The sequence below is a fragment of the Topomyia yanbarensis genome, chromosome 2 (assembly GCF_030247195.1).
Source record: "Topomyia yanbarensis strain Yona2022 chromosome 2, ASM3024719v1, whole genome shotgun sequence".
Lineage (NCBI taxonomy): Eukaryota > Metazoa > Arthropoda > Insecta > Diptera > Culicidae > Topomyia > Topomyia yanbarensis.
The window spans coordinates 86,714,607-86,738,461 of NC_080671.1; the positions used below are offsets into that span (position 1 = coordinate 86,714,607).

The 23,855-nt window shown below is 42.3% G+C and overlaps 3 protein-coding genes and 1 long non-coding RNA gene across 4 annotated transcripts; 2 read left to right on the forward strand and 2 right to left on the reverse strand.

Moving 5' to 3' along the window:
- The first annotated feature begins 3,943 nt into the window (after positions 1-3,943).
- On the forward strand, positions 3,944-10,548 carry LOC131679572 (uncharacterized). The gene is made up of 2 exons (XM_058960311.1): positions 3,944-10,359; positions 10,427-10,548. The coding sequence occupies exon 1, from the start codon at positions 3,944-3,946 to the stop codon at positions 9,821-9,823; it is 5,880 nt and encodes a 1,959-aa protein (XP_058816294.1). The 3' UTR covers positions 9,824-10,359; positions 10,427-10,548.
- On the reverse strand, positions 10,352-12,682 carry LOC131678744 (uncharacterized). Its single transcript, XM_058959030.1, has 4 exons — positions 12,380-12,682; positions 11,960-12,316; positions 10,609-11,283; positions 10,352-10,546 (listed from the first exon to the last, which is right to left on the reverse strand). Exons 1-4 carry the CDS (start codon positions 12,542-12,544, stop codon positions 10,475-10,477), a joined length of 1,269 nt encoding a protein of 422 aa, XP_058815013.1. The 5' UTR covers positions 12,545-12,682; the 3' UTR covers positions 10,352-10,474.
- A 5,403-nt stretch (positions 12,683-18,085) lies between these two features.
- LOC131678746 (proteasome subunit alpha type-1) lies at positions 18,086-19,514 on the forward strand. The gene is made up of 3 exons (XM_058959032.1): positions 18,086-18,204; positions 18,339-18,959; positions 19,018-19,514. The coding sequence occupies exons 1-3, from the start codon at positions 18,202-18,204 to the stop codon at positions 19,228-19,230; spliced, it is 837 nt and encodes a 278-aa protein (XP_058815015.1). The 5' UTR covers positions 18,086-18,201; the 3' UTR covers positions 19,231-19,514.
- Positions 19,486-20,046, reverse strand: LOC131678747 (uncharacterized). Its single transcript, XR_009303727.1, has 2 exons — positions 19,911-20,046; positions 19,486-19,794 (listed from the first exon to the last, which is right to left on the reverse strand). It is a non-coding gene; the product is annotated as an uncharacterized LOC131678747 (long non-coding RNA).
- Between the last annotated feature and the right edge of the window lie 3,809 nt (positions 20,047-23,855).

Consider the following 23,855-nt stretch of genomic DNA (forward strand, 5'->3'; position numbering starts at 1 on the left):
TCGCTGAACCGCTCACCTCCACTTCTTCCAGTGTCTCACCAATCACCGTTAGTGACACGTCGTCCGCGAAACCCACAATTTCCACTTTCCTGGGTAGCCGCAGTGCTAAGACCCCATCGTACATCCCGTTCCAAAGAGTTCGGCCGAGAATAGACACCTGCTGTGACTCGCATTGACTTCTGCCATTCGCTCGTCTCGTACAGCAGCACTCTGCTCTGAATGTCGGGAACCCTCATTCTATGCAGCGCTGCAGCAATGGCTTCCCAGCTGGCACTGTTGAACGCGTTTTTCACATCTATCGTGACCACAGCGCAGTATCGATCTCCTCTTCGCTTCTGTTTAGATGACTTCTCAACACTCTCGAGCACTGTCCGAATTGCATCCACTGTCGATGCTCCTTTGCGGAAACCGAACTGCATCTTAGACAGTCCGCGCTCACCTTCCGTGAATTTCGTCAACCTGTCAATGATCCTTTCTAGGAGTTTTCCGAGTGTATCCAGCAGGAATATGGGCCTGTACGAGGCCAGATCGCCAGGTGGCTTCCCTGGCTTTGGCAGCAACACCAGCTTCTGGATCTTGCACATTTCAGGGAAGTTGCCTTCATTTAGGCACTTCTGCAGCACTATCCTGAACATGTCCTGATATGCCAGGATCGCAGTACCACGTTTGGTGTTCCATCCGGACCAGTGGCTTTCTTTGATTTTAGGCGCTTCGATGCTTCTGCTAGCTCTTTGTTAGTCACTAGCCGGTCCGTGTTTGTTCCTTCTTCTTCGCCGTACGTGTTTTTTATATATTAGGTTAGCTTCAAAAGCCTGGCCTGTAGTGTATCATCGTATTACTTCGTGGAGGGGGGGGGGGTGGTTCGTTGTGCTCTCGTTGCACCTTTTTCTTCTGCTCTATCTCGGAGCCTCGCTTGTTTCATGGAGTGGCTCGACCTATGAGCTTTGATTTAACTCTCGACTCTTCTCTTGCTTCTTGTTTCCATCTATTACATCGCCGTTGAGCGCTCAGCCCCGTGGGCCGTTTAGGTGCTGATTCATTGAGCCATTTAGCTCATGTTTCCGTGAGTCATTCAGCTCTCGGCCTTATCACGATCTACTTGGATAGTCCCCAACGATGAACTCACCCTTTTCCGATCGATAGTTCTCCGACGGAGGAATTTTCCCCGACACCGATACCCGATTCCTTGAGCCATTTAGCTCACAGCTTTATCGAGATCACTCGGACATTATCCTACTCCGACTGAGAGTTCCCCGGCAACGGAATTTCTCTCGGTACCGGGGTTTGTTTCGTGAGGTAATTAGCACTCCTTTTCTTCACAATTCTGTCGGGTAGTCCACTGCGGCCCTATCGTGAATTCCCCGGCGGTGGATTGCTCCCGACACCGGTGTACCTTTCTGTGCGCCATTTAGCTCCCCGCTTCATCTACTCGGTCTAGTCCCCGGCGGTGGATCTAGCCTAGTCAACGGGCCAGCCAGTAGGTGCTGAGGTCCATCCAGCGATTCCGGGTGAAGCGTAGCTTCCGGTTCAATGGCGCCCCAACGAACCACTGCTAGCTATTCGACACGGTCTACTCGGTCTAATCCCCGACGGTGGATCTAGCCTACTCACGAGCTAACCGGTAGGGTGTCGAGCAGGGATGCCACATTGAAATCTGTGTTTCGGTCAAAAAAATCTTTTTACCATCTATTATGACTAAAACAGGAAAAAAATCTGTGAAAATCTGTGATAAATTTCCAAAAAATCGGTGAAAAATCACAATATTTCCAAAAATCTGTGAAATTTTTATCAAAATGCCAAAAATTTGTCATCTGTGAAAAAGAATCTGTGACATTACAGAAAAATCTGTGAATATGGTAATCCTGGTGTCGAGGACGGTCCGGCGATTCCGGTGAAGCCTGACGTCCGGTTCACTGGCGCCCCGACGACCCGAACCCGGTGCTATATCGCATACTACTCATCTGATCCCCGGCGACGGACCTAATCTACACCGTCGGAGAGTTCCCCGGCGGCGGAATTTCTCCCGAAACCCGATTTGTGGTTTCCCGGCAGTTCTAACCAATAGCGCTACTTTGTGTTCGATTGAATGACCCCCAAGCTGCGGCGAACAACGCACCTAATGCTTTACCGCCAAACAAGAGGATCTTAACACGCAACAGCAAACTGCGTCAATCAAACCTGATAGACGCATTTTCAGTGTTATTTTCCATTTCTAAATATTGTAAAAACATAAAAGACCCACGGTTCAGTTGTGTCAACGTTTTGAGCCAATTGACAAAAGCAAAGCATACCTGCTTTGGAATTTAGCCCTCTGTTTTGACAGATTTCGGTCCCAACTCTTTGTCCACAGGATAATGGCAGGGCTAGTGCTACGATCGTACAGGTCACGGAAATTGAATATACGACAAGTTGCCTATGAGATCACTAGAACGAATCACATAAATTGAAAACATATACACACAATATGTTTAAAGCTTTAAAAATTACTTATTGCACTCAAAACCCAATATCGCTCAAAGCTTCTACAAAACAGAATGTATTGCAACATAAACAAATTGGAGAAAGTATTTCATATTGCTTGATATACAACGAGACGGCGCCATTTGTCTAATCATGATCATCCTCATAGTGGCCGAACGATCCGGATACTTCGAATCATGATCGAATGTATTTTAAATTTCCAGGTTACTCGAACTAGGGCCGGCGATACCCATGAACGCCTGCCGCATGCAGATCTCCCTCGATCGTACACTGTCAGCGAGCGGGGGGTCTACCGTGAAGTCGACGACTTCTCCCTGCTGAGCATAACTTTAGCTGGGAAGGGGTGGGCGTAGCGTAGTTGGTAAAAAGATTGCCTTGTACGCAGCGCACCTGGGTTCGAGTCCCGACCCCGCACATAGGGTTAGAAATTTTTCATAAGAGATTTTCCTAACCCGAAGAGGCGAATGACCTTAAGGTTAAAACCTTAAGAAACGAAATAAAAAAAAATTTAGCTGGGCTCTCTTCCAGCATTCGCACTACATGTCCAGCCCATTGCAGTCTGCCGGTTTTTTATCAGCCTTTCAATGTCAGCATGTTTATCTACTTGATACAGCTCGCGCTTATTGGGTCTGCGACATTCAACATGTTCTACTATATCGCCTCAACAGTCTGCTTTCTGCAACGCCTATTCCTCTTTACCGTACAGAGCAACAGGGAGTATCAGTAATAAGACAAATTAGTAACTGTTGACACCGCTGGGCAGTCACTGTAGGCAGTCGGTAATACCGCAGTCGGCAAGACAGCCGAACCCATGTCAAGTGAGACCACTCGCAAAGGTGAAATAGTGAGGAAACGCTGTCATGTGAGGAAAGAAAAAGGAAAAAAAAGGTTGAATCAAAACAAACTAAGAAATTGTGCGTGAGGAAAATAGTCGGAGAATAATCTTTTTTATTGCGAAAAATTAAGTTTAAGTAAAGTAAAAATTCGAAGATTTAGTTGTAGAGCAGTCTACTCTCTGTACTACTGTCGCCGTACGTGAATTTGGACGGCTAGCAAATTGATAGTGCAGCAAGAAGAGGCTCAGAGGAGATTAAATCTGCTGAATATTTTATCGCGCCACCCGAATATCTGTCGTCGTTCGCTGAGTCGGACGACAAGCAAACCGAAGGAGTAGCAGGAGAGAAAAGGAGAAGGTGAAATCAGGAAAGATTCGACATTGGAAGAACGAGGATACTATTTAATTTTTGAGCTGCTGCTGATAGTGCTGCTACAAAAATATAGTTTCTGGTTCATCCGAACAAACTCAAAAATTAACCGTTATTTAAGTAAGTTTGTTATAAAAATAATTAAAGCTATAATAAATAACTTAATTTGCAGTTTTTGAGCTGCTGCTGATAGTGCTGCTACAAAAAAAAACAAACTCAAAAATTAAATATCGAGATTTCGGATAACCTCAATCACGATGAGCGAATCGAACATGGATTTCACTATGACTCCGTGTGAAGCTTGCGGGAAGGTATCAACGCAGAACGAGGAGATGATTGCCTGTGACAGCTGTGAGCGCTGGTATCACTCCCGTTGCGTGGAAGTTACTGTGGCGACAAAAAAGGACACGAAATGGTTCTGTTCCGAAGATGGTTGCCAAGCAGTTTCCCAATCTTACCAGAAGCAGAAGAAGGCAAACCGTTCGAAGAAGAATACGGAGGAATCGGACCGATCGAGCGCGAAATCCCTCGAGCGTCAACCTCCGACCTTGCCTCCATCCGTTGCTGCAAAAATCAGAGCAATGGAAGCGAAGCGTTTGGAGGAGGAAATGGATGCGGAATGTTTGTTGCGGGAAAAGGAGATTGAAATGAAGAACGCTTTGAAGGAAAGAAGGATGCGTTTAGACGGTGAGCTGCGCGAAAAGGAGCTGCAGAAAGACCGAGAGCTTCGTGAACGGGAGATCGAGGAAAAACGCCTTCAACATCAAAGGGAACTGCAGGAGAAGAAGGAACATCTTTGCCACATAAGGAAGATGGAAGAGATCCATCAGGATCAGATGTCCTTCGTAGAGGAACAGTTGAAGGAAGCGCTAATGGTGAACAGCGGACAGAAAACAAAATCGGTCGCTGATCCCCAAGAAGGATTTTCCGGAGCATCCGGCGGAAAATCTACCCCGTTGCGTCCTCCGGCGTTCGGCAAATTGACGGAAGTTAATCTGAAGATGTTTGCACAGAACGCCGAGGGCACCAATGATGAAGAAAATCGGTCCGATATTACAGACGGCGACGAGGGCTGTGACGACGAAAACGGCGAAAGAAACCGGAGGCCAATAGTTGATACAACTCCATACGGGCTGGGGCAACAGCGTGCCGGACCAAGCAGGGCTCAATTGGCTGCGAGAAGTGGGCTTACAAAGAAGCTTCCAACATTCTCGGGGAAACCAGAAGAGTGGCCTCTCTTTTTCGGCGCCTATCAAGCATCCAATGAAGCCTGTGGATATTCTGATGTGGAAAATCTGGTGAGACTTCAAGACTGTCTAAAGGGTTCAGCACTGGAGTCCGTCCGAGGCCAGCTTCTTCTTCCAAAGTCGGTCCCACGAGTAATCGCAAAACTCCGCCAGCTTTATGGACGCCCAGAACAGTTGCTGCAAAGCCACCTTGAAAAGGTACGCAGGCTCGAGCCACCAAAAGCTGAAAAGCTAGCCAGTTTCATACCGTTCGGCAATGCGGTCGAGCAACTGTGCGAACACTTGGAAGCAGCGGAACTCACGCTCCACTTGGTGAATCCGATTCTCATCCAAGACTTGGTCGACAAACTTCCGGACGGGGAAAAGCGTCAATGGGTGCAGTATAAGCGAAAGAAGAATCCAGTTACACTTCGAACGTTTACGGATTTTATTTCGAGAATCGTGGCAGATGCTTGTGAGGCGAATGTCACTTTCGAGTACAAACCGGATGCTAGGTTTGCCGCAGGTACGAGTGGAAGAAGCAAACCGAAGGAGAAGGCAGCACTCTATAGCCACTCCGAGGTAGAGTGTTCCAGCGCTGACGGGTCCAATCGGGCGCAGCAAAAGCCGTGCAAGGTGTGTCATCGAACTGACCATCGTGTGCGATTCTGCCAAGACTTCAAGGACTTGTCGTACGGCGATCGCATGAAAGTAGTGACAAGATGGAAGCTGTGCAAAGTTTGCCTCAACGAACACGGTGGTCAGTGTCGTTTTAAGATTCGTTGCAATGTGGGTGACTGTAGGGAGCTGCACAATCCACTAGTTCATCCAGTCACAAGCGTGGTCGGCATGAGCGCACACATTCTCTCGAGCAGCACGGTGCTGTTTCGGATGGTTCCGGTGCAGGTACATTGCGGAGGAAGATCAGTGACAGTACTTGCCTTTCTGGATGAGGGAGCATCAGTTACTTTGATCGAGAACAAACTGGCAAATCGTTTGGGACTTGTAGGCGTGCAGGAGAAACTCACCATCAAGTGGACGGCAGACGTCACACGTGTGGAGAAAAGCTCTAGGCGGATGAGCGTATGGACTTCGGCGGTTGGTGGGACAAGCCGTGACAAGTTCTTGCTTCATTCTGTTCGTACGGTCGAGAGGATGCTGCTGCCTCATCAAACGTTGAATGCCGAAGAATTGTCGGCGAAATACGAACACATACGAGGCCTGGCAATCTCATCGTATGATGGCCGTCCGGAAATATTAATAGGGCTTAACAATATCCATTCGTTTGCCCCGATAGAAGCGAAAGCCGGAACTACAAATGAGCCGATCGCAGTTCGCTGCAAGCTCGGCTGGACAATTTACGGACCGAGACAAGCAGATTCAGCGCTGACAGGAAGCTATCTAGGGTATCATCAAGAGGTATCCAATGAAGCGATTCATGACCTTCTAAAGAGTCACTATGCGTTAGAAGAATCGGTGGTGAGTGTACAGCAGGAATCGGTTGAAGACCAAAGGGCTCGTTCGATATTAGAGCGAACCACGAAACGCGTGGGTAATCGTTTTGAGACCGGACTTCTCTGGAAGATGGACGACGTGCATTTTCCGGATAGCTATCCCATGGCTCTCAAGCGGACGAAGCAGCTAGAAAGAAAGTTGGAGAAATCACCGGAATTGTACCAAAACATCCGGGATCAGATTAAAAGGTACCTGGAGAATGGATATGCTCATCTAGCCACAGAATCAGAACTGGTTGGCACCGAATGTGACAAAGTGTGGTATCTTCCTCTCAATATTGTGTTGAACCCAAAAAAACCCAACAAGGTCCGAATAGTATGGGATGCTGCTGCAACTGTGCAAGGAGTTTCACTAAATTCAATGTTGTTGAAGGGACCCGATCTACTCGTGCCATTGGTGTCGGTGATCATTGGGTTCCGCCAACGAAGGATTGCCTTTGGCGGGGATATCCGAGAGATGTATCACCAGCTGAAAATTATTCCCGGGGACAAGCAAGCACAACGTTTCCTCTTCCGGGATAATAGTAGTGAGCCACCGAAAGTGTACGTGATGGACGTCGCCACGTTTGGGTCGACGTGCTCTCCGGCGTCGGCGCAATACATCAAGAACCGAAATGCAGAAGAGCATGCGGCACAATATCCGGAAGCTGCGGGGGCAATTATCAATCGGCATTATGTCGATGACTATTTCGACAGTGTTGACACCGTCGAAGAAGCCGTAGAACGTGCAAAGCAGGTGAGTCACATCCATAAACAAGCCGGGTTTGAGATTCGCAATTGGGTGTCGAACTCACCGCAATTTCTGTCAGCTCTGGGAGAGGAGAAACCAATGGAACCGGTACTCTTTAACCAAGATAAACAGGCATGTAGCGAGCGTGTGCTAGGAGTATTCTGGGATCCGGAACGGGATGTATTTGCGTTCAACATAAAACACCGTGAGGATATAAAAGCGTACCTGTACGACGGTGAGCGACCGACGAAGCGGATAGTATTGAGTTGTGTGATGGGGTTTTTCGATCCACTGGGTTTGCTATCTCCCTTTACAATTCATGGTAAAGTAATCATTCAACACTTGTTGCGAAACGGTTGTGAATGGGACCAACTAATCGACGACAAGGCTTGGTTAAAGTGGAAACAGTGGACCGACTTGTTGCCGCAGGTAGAAGCCTTGCGAATCCCGCGATGCTATTTAGGGGATGCTGTATCGACCTCGGTCGACTCGCTTGAATTGCACATTTTTACGGATGCGAGCGAGCATGCCTACGGCTGTGTTGCATATCTGCGTGCTATCGTGAACGGATCGGTACAGTGTAGCCTGGTCATGTCCCGCGCAAAGGTGGCTCCGCTTAAGAGACAATCGATCCCTCGGTTGGAGTTGATGGCTGCGGTTCTTGGGGCCAGGATGAGTCAAACGATTCTATCGTCACATAATTTACAGATCGCACGCACCTTTCTTTGGACCGATTCACGAACAGTTCTTTCCTGGCTGCATTCCGATACGCACGGGTACAAACAGTTCGTCGCATTCAGAGTTGGGGAGATTCTGGACTTGACGAGATTGGTAGACTGGTACTGGGTGCCATCAAAGCAAAACGCTGCAGATGTTCTCACCAAATGGGGCCGTGGTCCACCATTACAGAATGATGCGGAATGGAAGAACGGTTCGTATTTTCTGTATCAATCGCGCGATCAGTGGCCATGCACTGGGCGAATAGATGAGACGAATGAAGAAGCACGAGGAGTCGTGCTATATCATGTGGTGGTCGACGCTGCAGCTGTTTCTCGATGGGTAAAGCTGGTTAGAGTGACTGCAACGGCAGTGCGCTTTATTGCCAACATTCAGCGTAAGAAAGCCGGGTTACCAACCGTTACATCCAAGGCCACGAAAATCCAGCACAGACACATAAAGGCTGAGTACTTGACTGTTCAGAAGCCACTTCAGCAGGAGGAACTGAGAGAGGCCGAAACCATTCTGTGGAAGCAGGTGCAATTTGACAGCTTTCCGGACGAGATGAGTGCGTTGATGAAAAACCTGCAGCATAAACCAGATCTGCCACTTGCAAAAATTGAAAAATCTAGTTGCCTCTACAAGTTGTCGCCGGTGCTTGATGCAGAGGGTGTGTTGAGAGTACGAGGCAGGCTGGAAAAGAACGAGTCAATCCCGTTCGACAAAAGGTATCCGATAATTCTGTCCAGGAAGCACGAAATAACAAAAAAGTTGATCCTGCATTTCCACGAGAAGCACGGCCATGCGAATCGAGAAACCGTTTTCAACGAATTGCGGCAGAAGTTTTGGATACCAAATGCTCGCGCTGCAATACAGCAAGTGACAAAAGAATGCGTGTGGTGCAAGGTGAATCGCTGTGTACCTCGCATTCCTATGATGGCACCACTGCCGGTTCAACGCATCACCCCTCACTTGCGTCCCTTTAATGCAGTGGGTGTTGATTACCTGGGTCCTGTCGAGGTCACGGTGGGGCGTAGGAAAGAGAAGAGGTGGATCGCTGTCTTCACGTGCATGGCGATAAGGGCCGTACACCTGGAGATAGTTCACAGCTTGACTACGCAATCTTGCTTGATGGCTATCCGACGATTTGCATGCAAGCGAGGAGCTCCGGAACAAATTTTTTCGGACAATGCTACCTGTTTCCATGGGGCAGACATAGTGATGAAGAAAGCGATGGAAAAGATTAACAGTGAGTGCGCTGAAAAGGTCTCATCGACTGCTACCGCATGGCTCTTCAATCCTCCTGGGACACCACATATGGGCGGTGTTTGGGAACGGATGGTGCGATCCATCAAAGAGGCTCTGCGTGTGCTAGATGATGGCCAAAAGCTAACGGACGAGATCCTTTCAACAACGTTGGCTGAAGCTGAGGATATCATTAACACTCGTCCATTGACATATATCCCACAAGAATCAGCCGAGGAAGAAGCTATAACCCCCAACCATTTTCTCCGTGGAACGGTGACGAGTGCGGACGTGCGAATGGGAGACTCTGTGGGCATCGCAGATGCTCTACGAAATAATTACAAGCGGTCCCAGTATCTCGCCAACAGATTGTGGGAACGTTGGTCGAAGGAATATCTACCAACTCTGAATCATCGACCAAAGTGGATAGAAGATCGAAAGCCATTGCAAGTTGGAGATTTAGTGTTCGTTGTTGATGGGAAGAATAGGAAGAACTGGGTACGAGGAAGAATACAAGAAGTAGTCAGAGGAGCGGATGGAAGGATTCGTCAAGCGGATGTAAGAACTGCGGATGGGAAGGTGCATAGGCGTGCGGTGGTGAATTTGGCGGTGTTGGAGATTCAGGATGGTAAATCCGGGAATTCCGGAGAAATTTCCGGATGTTACGGGCTGGGGTATGTTGACACCGCTGGGCAGTCACTGTAGGCAGTCGGTAATACCGCAGTCGGCAAGACAGCCGAACCCATGTCAAGTGAGACCACTCGCAAAGGTGAAATAGTGAGGAAACGCTGTCATGTGAGGAAAGAAAAAGAAAAAAAAAGTTGAATCAAAACAAACTAAGAAATTGTGCGTGAGGAAAATAGTCGGAGAATAATCTTTTTTATTGCGAAAAATTAAGTTTAAGTAAAGTAAAAATTCGAAGATTTAGTTGTAGAGCAGTCTACTCTCTGTACTACTGTCGCCGTACGTGAATTTGGACGGCTAGCAAATTGATAGTGCAGCAAGAAGAGACTCAGAGGAGATTAAATCTGCTGAATATTTTATCGCGCCACCCGAATATCTGTCGTTGTTCGCTGAGTCGGACGACAAGCAAACCGAAGGAGTAGCAGGAGAGAAAAGGAGAAGGTGAAATCAGGAAAGATTCGACATTGGAAGAACGAGGATACTATTTAATTTTTGAGCTGCTGCTGATAGTGCTGCTACAAAAATATAGTTTCTGGTTCATCCGAACAGTAACAAAGGTAGCTAAAAATGTTTCATCAAAACACAAAAATAAAAGCAGTAATAATGAATTATTAATTCGCCAAGTTGTAGTTTTCTGGAAACTTTACAAGCTGCAACTCAGAAACCATCACCTTACACTGCAACTCCCTTCGGATCTGAAGCATTGGCTAATTTTTGTGTGGTGCCGCAACCAAGACCTTTTCCCTGTAAGTATACTAACATAAGTTACACATTCCATTTAGTACAACTATAATTTTAACATTTACCCTCTCTGAACATTTACTCTCGTTTCGCCTAAAAACCACTTTTCCTTCGCGATGATTATGTTTATACATACACACGATACGATGAAAATCGCCCAATATGTTCACAAACGATTTGCATCCATCTTCTTGGCATAACCACACGCTCTTTGTGCTGGACACAGCCTCATCGAATCGATAAAGGTACGCATCGTTGTAGATAAATGTTAGTCTTCCGCTCGTTTTAACCAGAACGAAGCGCACATTTCTACGGTGTTTGCTGTTGAAAATGACACCTTCGCGAATTACCTGAGGCCGGTGTTTGTGTAGTTTTGCGTCAACTGATATCGCACCTCTGGGATCCTTCTCAAGCCTTGCGGGACAATATACCAAACAGCATGACCATACGGTGTTTCCATTATGACTTAATTTCGGTCTGCTGTACTGAAAACCTTCAAAATATAGTGTGGCTTTCTTTTTAGTTGACATAGGATTGAAGCGTAACTTTGGTAGTTGCGGCGTTAAATCCGCCTTTTCAATATTGGATGCAGCCTCCGGTTTTATGTACAACATTTCAATTGATACCCGACATTCTGGTTTTTGATTTATCAACGCTGCAGCAGGTTGCTGGCGCTCAAACGCTTCCTTGATCGAGTTTTTGATAAATATTCTGGGTGAACGACGTGAATAGCTTTCAAGCTAGAAATAAAAATGTTTTTAGGCGGATTTTCTAGTTTCAAGATTTTTGACGGTGGTTTACGAAAAACTAAACAAATGACATAATACTAAGATGCATTTTTTCATCAGACTCGTATTTTTTTATTTCTAGTTTGTAAATCTTTTAATGGTTTTTTATGTCTTGACCTTAAAGATTTTAACAAAAAAAAGTTTTATTAATTTTTAGATAAATGACTTTAGGTTGATTTTCAATGTTAAATCCCCAGTATTCCAAATAATTTGGAGAAGACTTTAACCAACTTTGGTAAAAAAAAAATCCGATGTTCGCTCGCGTATTCGGTTTACTTGGGACAAATAATATCATTTTGGCAAAAAAGCATCCAAAATAGACTTCGTTTACCAAAGTCGCTAAGCTTCACAATTACCTCCAAATTTTTAGAAAAACACGAATTCTGAGAAAATACATTTTAAGGTAATAAGAAAACACACCTAAAATGAAAAAATGCAAAAAAGAGCCCAACAAAAGAACTTATGAAGTTCTTCCTTGACCTGAGGTATACAAATGTAACCAACAGGGTATCGTAAGCTAATAAATTTACAATTACAATAGTTTTTGCGCAATTCATCGTATAACATACGCTCGCAATTTGGACCCGAAAGTAGAAGACCCTTAACCCATAAAACCTAAATGCCTTACCGGAAACCCACAGAAAGTTTCACTTGTACTTTCACTGCAAGTCTGCACTTCTTTGTCCAAGCGCTTCACATCCTGAACCAGATGAGTGGTAGATCCCATCTTTCCAGGGAAGAAAATTTCACGTGTTTGGTTAAGCAAAGTTCCATTATCCGGCTCTGCGATAGATTCCTCACAGTCAACAATTTTGTCAATGTCTGGAGTACACTGAATTCTTTCAAACTCTGCTCCAGCACTGCTACGTTTACGACGAAGATAACTGTTATTTGACTGGCATTGCTTTTTAAAAGTGTAGAAAGAATCAATCTTTTCAGTGCACTCCGTGCAAATAACGGACCAGAAATCTTCCAGGAATGAAACCTGTGAACAAATCGAATAAGCGTACTCCTTGCAAATCAATAAACATTTTACAGAAACACTTACGTGAATCTCCAGACATTCGTAGATGCGACTCAGGCGCTCATTAGCAATGTTGTTTACGCCAGAAGGAAAAAGTTGCTGTAGGTTACTGTCCGCTGAGGACAAGCAGAGACGACACTGAAAGTCGTCCCGCATACAAAGCGAAGAGCTAAAGGGTTCCATCTGCATTTAATCACTTTCGATTTGGTTATAGTTACTAAAATTAGATGTTCCACAAAGGCACGTGCTTGTGATACGTGAATCAGGTTAATCAACTCTGAATTTGCGATCAAGTTCAAGAGCAAGAACTAAAGTGGCACTGCCAGGGATGCCAGCCGTCAGGTAATATTAAATATTAAATAATTTTTTTCGATGCCGTATAGCATATCGATCGTTAACCGACAAAAGGGCCTAAATAGCAAATGTAAACAAAAGGAGATACCTGTATTACACTGAGAAAAAAATATGCATAGTTAGCATACTTTCTATTCACGTCTCTTCTTTTGCTGTGATTTTTATGTATTTCCATGCATATACTTCTAGTAAGCATTCAACTCGCAGAAAAAAAATAGTAAAAATAAATAAATTTTGGTTTTAAATAACAATTTTCCCGTTTGATATAGTGACAAACAAGATTCGGGTTTGATTCAATCAATGCTGTTGCTTGAAATTACGAACAAACTCATTTGTTGGTATTTCAATAGGTTCAACAAATATTTCGTTTGAAACAACAAAATCATGATAAGTTTAACCGAACAAACAAGTTCGAAGAAACAGAAACAAATCTTTTGTATTAACCATAGGAGAGAACAAGTCAAATTTAGTTGAAATTAAACAAAGATTCTGTTGGTTTTAACAAAGGGATCAGTTAGATTTAATTTTTTTTTTATTCAACAATGTTTTTATTTAAAATGTAAACAGAAGTATTTGTTGAACTAAACCAAATACATGCTTTCGAAAAACGCCCATTTACGTTTGAAACAGTCATTCGCCAGGTTTCTGATCTTGTACTTCCCCTCTCAAAACCCATGTCTCATGTTCGTTTGGCAGCACTTTTAGACCAGAGTCTCTGTTTAGACAGTCCGTTTGGCTGCAATTTTTGACACTTCGCTAGTCTATGTATAAAGCGTCTGTACACGCAGATTTATTTTATTTATGCATCGATACACGGATACGAAAAACTACCGAAAATTGAGATCCTTTGACTCAATCTCGTGGAATCGTGGGGAAGTTAAAATTAGGTAAACCGCGTTGAAGGTAGTTTCCATTTAACCACGGCAAAAATTACAACGCATTGATAGGTTTTTTATACTCAAATTTAAGTTGAATTTACCTAATTTTGAGTATACCCCATACAACTCAAAACTACCTTCCTCCACGGAAGACCTCGACTGAGTCGAATCTCTCGTTTTGTTTTTGACAACACTAATAAGTGCGAAAGCGACGCACAACTCAAAAGTAAGTTAAAAGAACTTATTCTGCAGGTTGTTTTATTTAACCGTGTAGCATACTTTTCTATCTGCCTCTCGTTTCTTTTGTTGTAAATTTTATGCATTGGACATATTCGTTCTATCCACTCATTGAAGGTTGGACAGAGAAAGGGTAAAATCCGCAAACGAAAAAACCAGTTTTTTTCCACACCGTATGTCAGATCTTCATAAAAATCAATCAGCAGTACTGTAACAACATTCTACATACGCTGATTGATTTTTATGAAGATCTGACATACGGTGTGGGAAAAAACTGATTTTTTCGTTTGCGAATTTTGCGCATTCTCTGTCCAACCTGAATGCTTACTAGAAGTATATGCATGAAAATGCATAAAAATCACAGCAGAAGAAAAGAGACGGGAATAAAAAGTATGCTAACTATGCATATTTTTATTTCAGTGTAAGGAAGCTCCCATGATGCCAGTTATTTGCACTCATAGTTGCTAGTTTTACTGTTTTTCTCTCCGCTAGTCTGGGTCTGTATTATCCTAAGAGAAGAAACGATAATAGGCTTCTTGCTCTTCTTAATTTTATCTACCAGGCCCTGCCGTAATGCCAAAGACAACAAGCATCTATCGTTGCCAGATTGCATTTGCATGTTTTTCACAATTGCTGAAAATAATTGTACCTCAAATATTGACCCTCTGTCAAGAATTCACAATACTAGCTGCATTTAAAAATTGAATTTTATGTTTATTCGTGTCTTTCTTGACAATACACGTAGTTATATCGTCATTCAGGGTATTTATTCAATTTGCATGAAATGTTCATGTGTATGAAAAGTACTCAAAATAAATTCATACCGTTTGAAAATATTATAAACGCTCTTGACTGGCAAAACGACCAATCAGAAGCTGGTTCAATATTGAGGTTAGGACTGGATCAAATTGGTTACGCGATTGTCTTCTCTTCTCTTAGGTATTATATTGAACAATAGTAAACATACTTCACAACGAAAATAGAAACCCGGGCCTTGGTATCTAGCAAAGAAATTCTGTAGATCAAATGTTGGGTGCTAGCTGCGGTTGTGTGTGATCTAGTTTTGCAGGCAGGGTAGGATCACCGTCGCTAGTACGATATCATATGTTCTTTCTGGAACGTCATCATATCCCAGAAATAGCAAAAGGGTTAGTACATTGGACCGGAGTCTTGAAGATTGCGGATTCGAATATCGCCTCTGGGGGATTTTTTTCATATAATTGCTTCCGCTTCACTTGCCATTTCGATCGGTTTTCTCCGTTAGTTAAAGTCTTAAATATGGTATTGACACTTACGTAAAAAACAAATAAATGAATAATTAATTTACCTAGATATTTAGTGAAATGAATATTATTGTACAAAATTCAGTTACTAAACACGAATGTTTGAATGAATATTTCTTCTATTCATCACGAGTCGCATCAGTTTCAATCTCAGCCGTCAAAAATAGTGCTGCGATTATTTTCAACTCTGATGACGAACGCATCCACTTTCCATTTTGATGTAGCCAGAAGTCTGCTGAGAGCTGTCGAAGCGCACTTTTGTAACAGGAATAATAAATGTCATTTGCCTAGATCGTGATGGGAGTGATATGCGTATAATTTTCGATTTCTATCTGTTTTCTGGGAACAAAAAAAAAACTGTGACCGGTCACCGGATTATCCGGATCGAGATTTTTGTGTCTCTGTGTGTCAAATCCATTCAGTTCAGTCAAAAAGAGCAAGTTTGAAACAGTCATTCGTCAAATTTGAAATTCAACTAAAGGTTTTGTTGATTCAAAAAGGCTTGATTCTTCTGCGTGTTAGAGGGAGACGACGATGTCCGTCCGCCTTTTTTGAGTGGAAGGAATCGGTTCGAAATCCTCAATGGATTCAGTATGAATTTCGCAGCCCAGATGCAATAATAGTTTCCGGCACAATCGGTCTCGGAATCCGTACTGAATCCATTCAGGATTCTGAATCGTTTTCCGAATGAGTTGACCGGGTTTCCGGTCAAACCATACGCAATTTGATTCGGAATCCTGAATGGAGTCAGTATGGATTCCAAATCAAATGCAACAACCGATTCTGAACCGGTTCCGGAATGAGTTTAACTTCCCTTTTGGTAGAAAAACGGGCAGCCAGTAAAAATCTGTCAGGATTCCGGCAGCTGTCAAAATTATCAAAATGGCGCTGCCAGAATTCAACTATACTCCTTCCAGTCATGGCAGGCAGATTCGCCTCACCGGTTCTGTTTTGTTTATCGTTGTTTCATTTTCCCCATATTTACATTTTCCAAGAAGGATAGTTTTGGCAGATGAAAAAATAGGAAGAAACAAAGATTTCGGTATCAAACATGGTAAGTAATATGGATTTCATGTCTCCAGACAAGTTTTTATTATAAATTTACATGAAATTTAAAAAAAAATTAAGAAAAAATACAAGCAAAACCTGAAGCGGTGCAAAACCGGTCCTGCCGGTGCGTGCCTGGCAGAAATCCGGCAGAAAAAACGTTAATAACCGTAAGGCGAAAAATTCTGCCAGAAATGGTTGTTACATTTGAGCCGGCCGGCTGGGTAGCGCTCTGCCAGCCAGACCCCCAGAAATTCTACCAGACTTTTTATTTCGCTGCCGGCTATCTGGAGGGAATTCTGCCAGGCACGTCCGAGCGGGTTAGAGCAGTCTAGTTAGAGTGTGGCCAAGAGGCCATGACGTATCCAAACGAACATGAAATTTGACGTATTCACAATAGAAATACGTCAGATTTCTGCTCGTTTGGATACGTCAAACGCGTCTTGGCCGCACTCTAACTAGAGTGCTCTAGTTTAAGGCTAGTTTACAGTTCGGAAAACGTGTCACGGGATTTGGGTCCCTATGTATTTTAAATGGAGCTCGGGATTTCAAATCCCGTGACGGGAAATGAGTCTACACAAAAATGACAGTTTTCCTGAAGTGTAAACCCAACCGCGGGAAACATCACGGGATTTTAAAACTCTCCACACAGAAATCCGGCCGGGAACAATTCAACACAAATTGTTTCCGACGGGGAAAATAGTAGTTTTATAAGGTTTGCAATTCGCTGCAAGTTTGATAATGTTTGTATTTTTAAGAAGCAGCAGAGTTTTTGGTTTGACAGTTTGGCGAGATCTCGGCGGGAAATTTTCCCTGATCAAATCCCGACGCAAATCCCGTGCGAAATCCCGTGACCATTTCCCGAACTGTAAACTAGCCTTTAAGGCTAGTTCACAGTTCGGGAAATGGATCACGGGATTTCGAACGGGATTTGCGTCGGGATTTGATCAGGGTAAATTTCCCGCCGAGATCTCTCCAAACTGTCAAACCAAAAACTCTGCTGCTTCTTAAAAATACAAACAGTATCCAACTTGCAGCAAATTGCAAACCTTCTAAAAATACTATTTTCCCCGTCGGAAACAATTTATGTTGAATTGTTCCCGGCCGGATTTCTGTGTGGAGAGTTTTAAAATCCCGTGATGTTTCCCGCGGTTGGGTTTACACTTCAGGAAAACTGTCATTTTTGTGTAGACTCAATTCCCGTCACGGGATTTGAAATCCCGAGCTCCATTTAAAATACACAAGGACCCAAATCCCGTGACACGTTTTCCGAACTGTAAACTAGCCTTTAACTGGGTTATTGCGTCTGAGCAGAATAACCCACTGAGACGTCCAAAAAATTGTTTCAAAATCGTTCAACACGGGTCCATCGATGGACGTTCGTTGAACGGTTATTTGGACGTTGTCCAAATTGGTCCCACGAACGTCCTTCATTGGACAATTTTGAAACCAACCGTTCTTAGAGGGAATCCATTCATTATTTTGAACCGCTTCAGGAATGAGTTTTACCTGTCGCACTCCAAAAAGTTGAATGTTGCCACCTTTCTATTCATATCTACACGCAACCGAAAATCTACCTAAAATTCAGTACTTTTGACTCAATCTCGTGGTATCGTGCAGGAAGGTGAAATTAGGTAAACCGTATTGAAGGTAGTTTCCATTTAACTACGGAAAAAATAATAACTCAACCTTGAGATTAATTTACTTAAATTTAAGTTGAATTTACCTAATTTTGAGTATACCCCAAACAACTTAAAAGTACCTTACTACACGGAAGACCTCGACTTAGTCGAATCTCTCGTTTTGTTTTTGACAACACTAATAAGTGCGAAAGCGACGCACAGCTCCTAAATTTAAGTTGAAAAGAACTTATTCTGTAGGTTATTTTACGGTTGCGTGTAGTCTGTTGTTTGGTTTGTCATTGCTTTGTCAATATTACAAGCTGTTCACAGTGATCTTCATACACGTATTAACACCGACGAACGGGAAAGAAACGCATAGTATTTTTTTGGAAGTGACACAGCAACTCTAAAAAAAATATTAAAAAATGGTAAGGTTTTCACTATTAACTTTAATTGTTGTAATAATATCTGATCTATTGTAAATTACGGGATCTGTATCGTTGATTCCTTCCATAATTTGTTTTCTTTATTGTACAATCATCGTTTCCTAACCTCGTTTCAGTTTCGGAACCAGTATGACAGCGATGTTACTGTGTGGAGCCCACAAGGCCGGCTGCATCAAGTCGAGTACGCTATGGAGGCGGTCAAACTCGGTTCGGCCACAGTTGGTCTCAAAAACAAGGATTATGCGGTTCTTATCGCACTGAAACGAGCCTCTTCTGAATTGTCATCGTATCAGAAGAAAATCATTCCGATAGATGACCACCTAGGCATTTCTATTGCCGGCATTACTGCCGATGCGCGTATATTGAGCCGCTACATGCGTCAAGAGTGTCTCAATTACAAATATTCTTACGACGATCACTATCCAGTGGGTCGGTTGATTGCCAATTTAGGCAATAAAATGCAGGTTTGCACTCAGCGGTACGATAGGCGTCCGTACGGTGTCGGACTGTTGGTGGCTGGATACGATGACCAAGGTCCGCATATCTATCAAACTTGCCCAAGCGCTAACTTTTTCGATTGTAAAGCAATGTCCATTGGATCCCGTTCGCAAAGCGCTAGAACCTATCTAGAGAAGCATTTAAGTCAGTTTCCTGATTGTAGCAAGGAGGAATTAATTCGTCACGGTGTTCAAGCGTTACAGGATACTTTACCCAATGAGGTGGAACTGAACAACAAGGTAGATATTGAAAAGACTTATGGTATGTTTGTATTGTTTCATGTTTCTTATATTTCAGAACATTTCGATTGCAATTGTTGGGAAAGACGAAAATTTCCACATACTGGAAGAGAACGATAATGCTCAATACTTGACCAATATTGTGCGACGTGGTGGGGGAGGTGGAATTCAGGCTTCGTCCAGTGGCGGACAACCACCGGCCGACGATGATCAGCCACAACCCCCAAACGAACCGACGGATCCGATCCCAGCAGTTGCGATGGAAACATAGAGCGGAATACCTCCATCGCCAAAATAAACGATGAACCCAGATCGGTTAACATTCACTATACAGTCGGTCATCGTAACATTTTTTTCGCATATAACCCGTATCTCGATTTTCGGGGATCAATTATTTAGGGTGGGAGTTTGAAAAACAAAACGTTTTTCAAACTCCCACCCGAATTTAAATAAAACACCCGAATGATTGCTGCTTTTTATCGTTTACCAGGGGTCATTTCGAAGCTATATTGTTTGAAAACTCAAATGAATATATAACCTACCGCTTATCAAGAAGCATTGTTCTATTAATGGTTTTGCTAGTTATCACAGTTTCCTTTAGGAATATATTTGTTTTTATTTTAAATTGAAATACAGGTATGTAAGAAAACTTACGGTTTCCAGTAGTCAGGTCTAGTTTCAGAATTATTTTCTGCTCGATTTTGGGCTTGGGGTAGGATTAAAGGTTTGATAAAGTAAAAGCTTATGTGCAACGTTACCACGGTTCCAATCAGTAGTTTCAGCATGTTTTTTCGGTCCATTTCTAGTGCCGGTGAATCAAACTCAGGAGTGCAACCTTGAAAAATATAAAAGAAGTTAGTACCAAACAATTGAAACTGCGCCTATGTTGGATGAATCTTCAGTGATATTTTACATGTATTGTAATAACTGAAACGTATTGTATTTATATACCTTATTATGTAATTGATAATAAATGTCACGCAATATTATTCTGCTTCTAACGACGGTTATTTCGAGCTATTATTTATTTACTTTCAGGCGACGCAAATATTTTGTAACCAACATCACCTGGACTACAGACACTACACGGTTATTTTCTAAGGTGATTTTCTAAGGATTTATAACTCGTATCAGAATGACCTGGTCTTTGAAAGCTATTTAATAGAAATGATCTTTAAATTGAAATGAATATTTGTTGAATTCGCACCACTGTACTAATCTATTGAATTTGAGTGGTTCCATCTTTAATTACAAGTGTTAAAAGTGTCAAAACACTAAAGACTTTAATCGACTACAAACGTATGCTCGGAAATAGGAGCAAAAATGGAAAACTTGCATTTCCAAAGTAATGTAGAACGTGAGTATTGTATATTTTACTTGTGGTTATTATGTAATTATTTTGTTCTCCAGGTTATCCATAATGGGATATACCGTAAGGAATACGTATATAGTTAAATGCATGATCTATTAGAAGCAATGTGCAACACATTTCAAATGGAAGTGATTTGCTGTTGATTTCGTAGTGCTTTGAAATGATCCATTCCAACAGATTGACACATCGCATTGAAATGTTGGACAAGTCCCAGTTAAACTCATTCCGGAACCGGTTCGGATTTCTGAATGGAGTCATTATGGATTCCAAATGAAATGCAACAACCGATTCCGACTCAGAATCGGTTGTTGCATTTGATTTGGAATCCATAATGACTCCATTCAGGATTCCGAATCAAATTCCGAATGGTTTGACCGGGGTAGTGCGAAATCTCGACAAACATATGATTACGGCCTAAAAGCCAACTGTCAAAATCCACTTTGATTGGAAATTCCGGACAAACCGTTACACGCCAATCATAAATGTTGGTAGTAAACGAAAGAGAAATTTTTTCTCTTTCATAAACTCTTGTGAACTGTGTTCGACTAGTAGCGGTTTGTCTGGAATTTCCATTCAAAGTGGATTTTGACAGTTGGCTTTTAGGCCGTAATCGTATGTTTGTCGAGAAATCAACTGCAAATCACTTTCCATCAACCTGAGGATTTTTTACCGTGTACACAAATAGATTAGCGAAGCAGGGATGCCAGGTGATATTTTGAAAAATCTGTGCGCGGTCCGTTTAAAAATCTGTGTCTCTGTGTTACTGAAAACAGCCTCCTGGCAACCCTATACCATCATATGGAGTTTGACAGCGACCATCATATATGGGGCGTTATAGCTATAAAGCCCCAAACAAAGAATTATATTCGGCACTATACACGATATTCAAGCATTCCACATGACGTTTTGCATCTTGTGGGATGATTTAATACCATATTATTCAGAAAATCAACATTTAGTAACTAATTACAGCTTTTAATCATTCGATTCAAAATAAATGTTTTGATTTTCATGGCAGTGATGCTGGCTGTACAGAGACGTCGTCCTTGACAGGGGGCTGGGCTAAACTGACTCTGTCTTGCTGGGTAGGGCTGGGTAAATGGGCGAGCTTGACAGTATACTTTTTAATAGGGCTCAGCAAATGGGCGCATAGAAACCCAATGTAAATGAAAGGGCGCGGGCATTTTTTCTTCAAATTTCATGAAAATATCGAAATATTCGAATGTTTATGTTCAACAACTATTGAGTAGACATGATCATAGTAGATATTGCTTATCATTTATATAATAGAACCGCCATTTAAAGAATAATTTTGTGAATAATAACCGTACGCCCGGTTCTGTCAAAAAATGTAAGTTTAGCCTTTATATTCCATATGAGAAGAAGGGCCTAAGTCGAAACCTCGAAGAAAATGAATGTTTCGCCGTTTGGTTTTCTTTAATTATAAATCGATCTATAAACTATTTTAACTAATTTTCAACTCAATCTTGTAGTATTTTAGTCGCATAATGCCATAATAGGGAAAACGCAGTTTGTTTACATTTGCGATTTAAGCCCTAATGAAAAATCTATGTCGAAAGACTGAGACGAATAGTGTGAAGCCAAAAATACCTTATTGAGCAGACCAGGTAACTGGCGTCCCTATCTCTACATACAGAGTTTGACAATTGGCAACATCGTTTTTCCACCGATCAATGGGGATTAGTATGACAACGTCAAAATCGCTTGAAATGTCACCAACAAACAGCAGTAGCAGTAAATAATAGAAAACAATGCACACTTTCTCTAATTTGATGCAAACAAAAGTGCTCCTTGTTTGTATTTAGACAAATTTCGTTTATTTTGATGCAAACAAAGTTTTTTATGTTGACTACGCCAATATGACGTCATGTCATCCTCTTGGAGCAGACCAATCGTGCAATGTAAATAAACATTACTCACGCTTCAGTTGGAGGAGATAAGTATTGTACATCTATCAAGAAAGAAATTTCAATTTTCGTCAGAATTTGGTTCAATCGTGATTGTGAGGTGCATTCTAGAGTATATGTATGAGTAAAAACAAGCTTTAAAATTATTTTATGTCTTTGTTTCGAAATGCGCATCGTTTGATAAACAAATCCAACGATCGACATACGGTTTGTTTTCAAAATATAATAGGAGTCATTTAAAGTGCTGCCTGTGGAAGCGGTTGCCAAAATTCTAGTGTTGAAATCATCATAAAGGGAGTGTTGCCGTTTTGACTGATTTTCACTATTCGTCTCTTTCCCTATTCTTTTTGGCCTATAGGCCTTATAGGGGTAGATCACTTGTGATGCATTTTTAAAAATCAAAATTAAATACATTCCTTTACATTAAAATAGCAATTCATAATGTATTTTGCGTTGCGTGTAAGACGTCAAAACCCTACAAAAAACTTAGCCCTACATTAAACGAAACGTCGAACAAAGTGGATCAGCGTAGGACGTTAGTTAAACAAATTTTTCTGCGAGGGAGTGCAAAGTTGAAGCCAAAAGGGAAATTAAATGCATTTTTTCTAATTTAATGCAAATTTGTTATACATTCCTAGAGTTATCTGTTCCTAGACGTATGCACTATTTCAGTTTCTTCCAACAAAACCTGTTTTAATCCACCTAGAGGTGCAATTGTGCCTTTCTCATTTCTACAAACTATGATTTAATAGCTGGTTCGTACAATATAACATTATGGAAATGTCTCATTCTTATTAAACTTGGTAAGTATATATAAGAGCACCTTTTTGCATTCATCGCGGTATCGGTTTGAATCGGAGTTTTCTATGTGATCGCACTCCACAACCCGTAACTCCGGAGCCGGAAGTTGGATGGAGATGGAATTTATTATCAGTTTCCGGGGACGCAACACCTTTCATTTGAGACTAAGTTGATCAAATCGGTCTAGCCATTTTCGAGAAACCAATACAACCGTTATTCTGAATTTGTATGCTTCCGGATCCGTCGATGGTGGCCAGTGTGGCCAAAGAGACTTTGAATGACTGTTGGTGACCTAGATCTACAAATTCAACAGTTGTGTTCACATTTTGGAAAAAATTTCACCGCTTTTACATTCATCGCAGAATTCGTTAGAATCGGGATTTGCTGCGTGATCGTACGTATCACCCTGTAATTCAGGAACCAGAACTCAGATCCACACAAAATTCAACAGCAGCTGATGGACCTTTCATTTAAAATCAAGTTTGCCAAATCGATTCAAAAAATTCCGAGAAACCGATGTGGACAAATCAACAAATTTTGTTTTGTAACCAACTCGTAATCCAGAACAAGATGTCGGTTGAAAATGAAATTGAATAGCAACCTATGGGAATATTATACCTTTCATTTGAATCTTAGTTTGTAAAAATCGGTTCAGCCATCTCCGAGAAACCGATGTGGACATTTTGTTAACAAATCCGCACATACACACACATATATACATACATACATGTGGGGCAGCAGGGACAGGAAGGACAGGAGTCTAGGGGCCTAACGAACCCCCCCCCCCCCCACGGC

Excerpts from the sequence above, each read along its gene's own strand:
- LOC131678746 (XM_058959032.1), top strand. Across the intron at positions 18,960-19,017 it reads AGGTGGAACTGAACAACAAG|AACATTTCGATTGCAATTGT; the intron begins GTAGATATTGAA and ends CTTATATTTCAG.
- LOC131678744 (XM_058959030.1), bottom strand. The coding sequence starts at position 12,544 with ATGCAGATGGAACCCTTTAGCTCTTCGCTTTGTATGCGGGACGACTTT. Across the intron at positions 12,317-12,379 it reads ACGAATGTCTGGAGATTCAC|GTTTCATTCCTGGAAGATTT; the intron begins GTAAGTGTTTCT and ends ATTTGTTCACAG. Across the intron at positions 11,284-11,959 it reads AAACTTTCTGTGGGTTTCCG|CTTGAAAGCTATTCACGTCG; the intron begins GTAAGGCATTTA and ends TTTTATTTCTAG.
- LOC131679572 (XM_058960311.1), top strand. The coding sequence starts at position 3,944 with ATGAGCGAATCGAACATGGATTTCACTATGACTCCGTGTGAAGCTTGC.